The sequence below is a fragment of the Apodemus sylvaticus genome, chromosome 5 (genome assembly GCF_947179515.1).
Source record: "Apodemus sylvaticus chromosome 5, mApoSyl1.1, whole genome shotgun sequence".
Lineage (NCBI taxonomy): Eukaryota > Metazoa > Chordata > Mammalia > Rodentia > Muridae > Apodemus > Apodemus sylvaticus.
The window spans coordinates 66,000,132-66,003,781 of NC_067476.1; the positions used below are offsets into that span (position 1 = coordinate 66,000,132).

The window sequence follows — 3,650 nt, forward strand, 5'->3', positions numbered from 1 at the left end:
TTAATACAGTTCTTCATGTTGTGGGAACCCCAACCATAAAATTATTTTCTTGCTACTTAATATCTATAATTTTGCTACTGCTATAAATTATAATGTAAGTATCTGATGTACAATCCCTGAAAAGTTCACTACCCACAGGCCAAGAACCACTACTTCAAAGTAATGAAAATATTTGAAATAGTATTTCACAAAGGATACTTTAAAAATATATTTGTCAATATCTATAATAATCTCTATAAAGTCCAATTTATGAGAGTGTGAAACATAAATTTCAAACTATGAGTTTAAAATATAAATTGCATGGGAATCAATCAAATATTTCATATATTATACAATTGGATACATTAATAGGGTCAGTCATTATTTATGACCTCACTGTCTCAAATTTCATAATTATTAAGTTGTAGTTGCACAATTATACTAATTATTTGATATGGTGAATTTTTATTATTTTGGGCCAAATATAAATAACTTTTTCCTTGTCAATTTTATAGCATCTTTGACTTCCTTGTTTCTCAAGCTATAGATCAGAGGATTCAGCATGGGGATCACAATGCCATAAAACACAGAGGCCACTTTCATATTCTCCTCAGAATTGTCTGAATGAGGCTGTAAGTACATGTAAGCAAGGGTTCCATAGAAAATGGTGACTGCTGTTAGGTGGGAAGCACATGTGGAGAAGGTTTTCTTCCTCCCTGTAGTAGAGGACATCTTTAGGATGGCGGCCATGATGTATATGTAGGAGAAGATAACGACCAACACAGTGAATATCAGGTTAAATCCAACAAAGATAACAAGAAGCCTGATATTGATGTCAATGTTGGAACAGGAAAGGCTAATAATTGGGGGGACATCACAGAAAAAGTGATTGATGTGATTAGATTTACAGTATGACAATGAAAATGTAAAGCCTGTGTGTACTGAAGAATTTATTGATCCAATGAGATAGCAACCAGCTACCATGCAGATGCAGACTTTTCGGGACATGAGTATGGAATAATGAAGTGGTTTGCAGATGGCTACATAGCGGTCCACTGCCATAGCTGCCAGGAGGTAACAGTCACATGTAGCAAAGATTGCATAGATCAGTAATTGCACTACACACCCTCCAAATGATATGGATCTGTCTTCTACTACAAAGTTTTGTAGCATCTTGGGAGTAATAGCAGATGTATAACAGATATCAACAAAAGCCAGATGTTGTAAGAAGAAGTACATGGGGGTCTGAAGTCTGGAATCAGTGTGGATGAGGAGAATCATGCCAGTGTTACCCACCACGGATGTCACGTAGATGACAAGAAACACAATGAAGAGAACACACTGAATATCATGCTGGACTCCAAATCCCAGGAGATAGAAGCTCTTGACTTCAGTCTCATTTTCTTGTGTCATTGTCACTGAAAGTCTATAGAACACTAAGAGGAGGCAGGACAAAGAAGAAAATCTGAATGATTTGATTTTTAAAATATTAAGTTTGTTCCATTTTGATTAATTTTATTTGAGTTTGTTTTTCTTGACAAGCACTCATAATATTTATCAATTACCAAGGTGTTTTTACATTTATTATATAAAATCTCTTTATAAATTATTTGAGCCATTATTCATCTTAAAATGGAGAACACTTCTTAGGAAAAGTAAAAATATCTCTATTTACAGATAAAGTGCTCTATACTCAAAAGTCCACATAGATTCTACTAGAAGTCCCTTAGGTTAAATAAATACCTTCACTAAAGTTGCAGGATACAAAATCAACATACAAAATTAGTAGTTCTTATTCATGTATACAGTGAAATTACTAAGATCAAACTTAGAAAAATAATCATTCACAATAGATTAAAAATGTATCCAGGAATAAACATAAGTATGGAAATAAAAACTTTAAGATAGAGTGGGAAGAAACTGAAGAATATGATAGATATAGAATAACCTTCCATGCACCTGGATTGGTGGAATTAATTTGTAAAATGTCTATATTACCAAAAGTTTTCTACAGATTCAATGCAACACCCACCAAAATTCTAATTATATTCTTCATACAACTGGGAAAGCAAAATTCATACAAAAACACAAAAGCCAACTACAGCTAAAGCAATCCTAAATAGAAAGTACACATCAAGTGGTATTATCACACCTGACCTCACTATAGAACTATAGTTAGTAAAACCTGGATCAGCACAATAGCAACACATAGACCAATAGAACATAGAGCCAAGGAATAGACAGAAGCATAGACCAATAGAACATAGAGGTGAGGAATGGACAGAAGCATAGACCAATAGAACATAAAGGTGAGGAATGGACAGAAGTATAGACCAATAAACAGAACTGAGAAATAAACCCATGCAGCCATGATCATCTGATTTTTGATAAAGGTGTCAAAACATTCTGGAAAAGAGAGTCCATTCAATAATTTGTGTGCCTACCTGTATAAAGTAAAATTAAAGAAAACATGCATATTTTCACCTGCATATATAAAGTAGATCAAAGAACTTTGAAATCAAAGCCTCAAATTCTAGGCTAGAGAAAATGGACAAATGCTTCAATATTTAAGTATTCATAAGAACTCTCTGAACATAATTCCAGTAGGACAGGACGTAGCCAGAAAAACTTACTAATGTTGCTACATGAAACTAATAAGTAGTGCTTCTGCCCTGCAAAGGAGACTACGAGCAGAGTGAACACACAGAAATTGGGAGGAAATCTTCAGTTGTACATATGTATTAATAAGGGTCAATATATAAATATATAAAGAGGGCGGCGGCGGCGGCGGCGGCAGCGGCAGCAGTGGCTGCTCCAGCTGAAGGGCCATCAGCAGTGGAACCAAGGCGTCACAGGGACCAGTTAGGCCCTGCGCCCACGACCACTGACCTTCGCTGACCAGCCGGACAGCAAGCAGCTGCAGTTGTGCGGCGCCTTTCCTGCACGGAGGCCACTTCAGAACTCGGCCTCCCACCAGTCAGGAGAGGAGGATCCATCTTGGTTCCGTACTCCAGGAATCGGACAGACTGAGGTACACAAACATAATCCGAGGCCAACACCGCGGTGGTCTGAGCCCGACGGGCGTTGGCCTGCACCCAGGCCCTGGGCGGGTCGGGGGGCCATCGGGGTGCCAACCCAACCAGGAGGTTTTTTGCCCAGGCCTGCGAGCGCGCCGCGGCCATTTTGCCTGCAGGACGACAGAGAGCGCAGGCGGGCAGACCTGTAACAGGCATAGCCTAAGGCTAACAAAGCGGGGGTCCAGGCCCCAAAAGGCACAGGACTGACCCCAAGAACTGGGCGGCTTGGTGGGCCATCTGTGAGTCAACCCGCCCAGGTGATTGTTAGCAAAGCAGACTCTCCCGGCGCTTTCAGGGAGCGCGGGCGCACACGCCCGCCATCCTAGTCACCTGGCAAACCCAATTAACAGTCAAAGCCGTAGGGGAACTTTGCTCGGACCTTGGCCTCCCAGGCTTTTGCCTGGACTCAGGGACTGGGCGGCCAGGCTAACCTTGTGTGCGATAGCCCGGTTGGCAGATCGGCTGCCCAGCGGAGTGAGCGGAACTCAGGGGAGGTCACAGTAGCATACACCGTCGGCACTCCCTGGGAGTGCACACGGGCTCCATCTGCTCCACAGACACAATCTGGGGCAAGGCCTCAGGCAGAAGGCCTTA

At 41.1% G+C, this 3,650-nt stretch overlaps 1 protein-coding gene across 1 annotated transcript; it reads right to left on the reverse strand.

The window, feature by feature from the left end:
• Positions 1 to 447: 447 nt before the first annotated feature.
• Positions 448 to 1,392, reverse strand: LOC127684226 (olfactory receptor 5AK2-like). Its single transcript, XM_052181181.1, has one exon. It carries the CDS (start codon positions 1,390 to 1,392, stop codon positions 448 to 450), a length of 945 nt encoding a protein of 314 aa, XP_052037141.1.
• Between the last annotated feature and the right edge of the window lie 2,258 nt (positions 1,393 to 3,650).

Excerpts from the sequence above, each read along its gene's own strand:
- LOC127684226 (XM_052181181.1), bottom strand. The coding sequence starts at position 1,392 with ATGACACAAGAAAATGAGACTGAAGTCAAGAGCTTCTATCTCCTGGGA.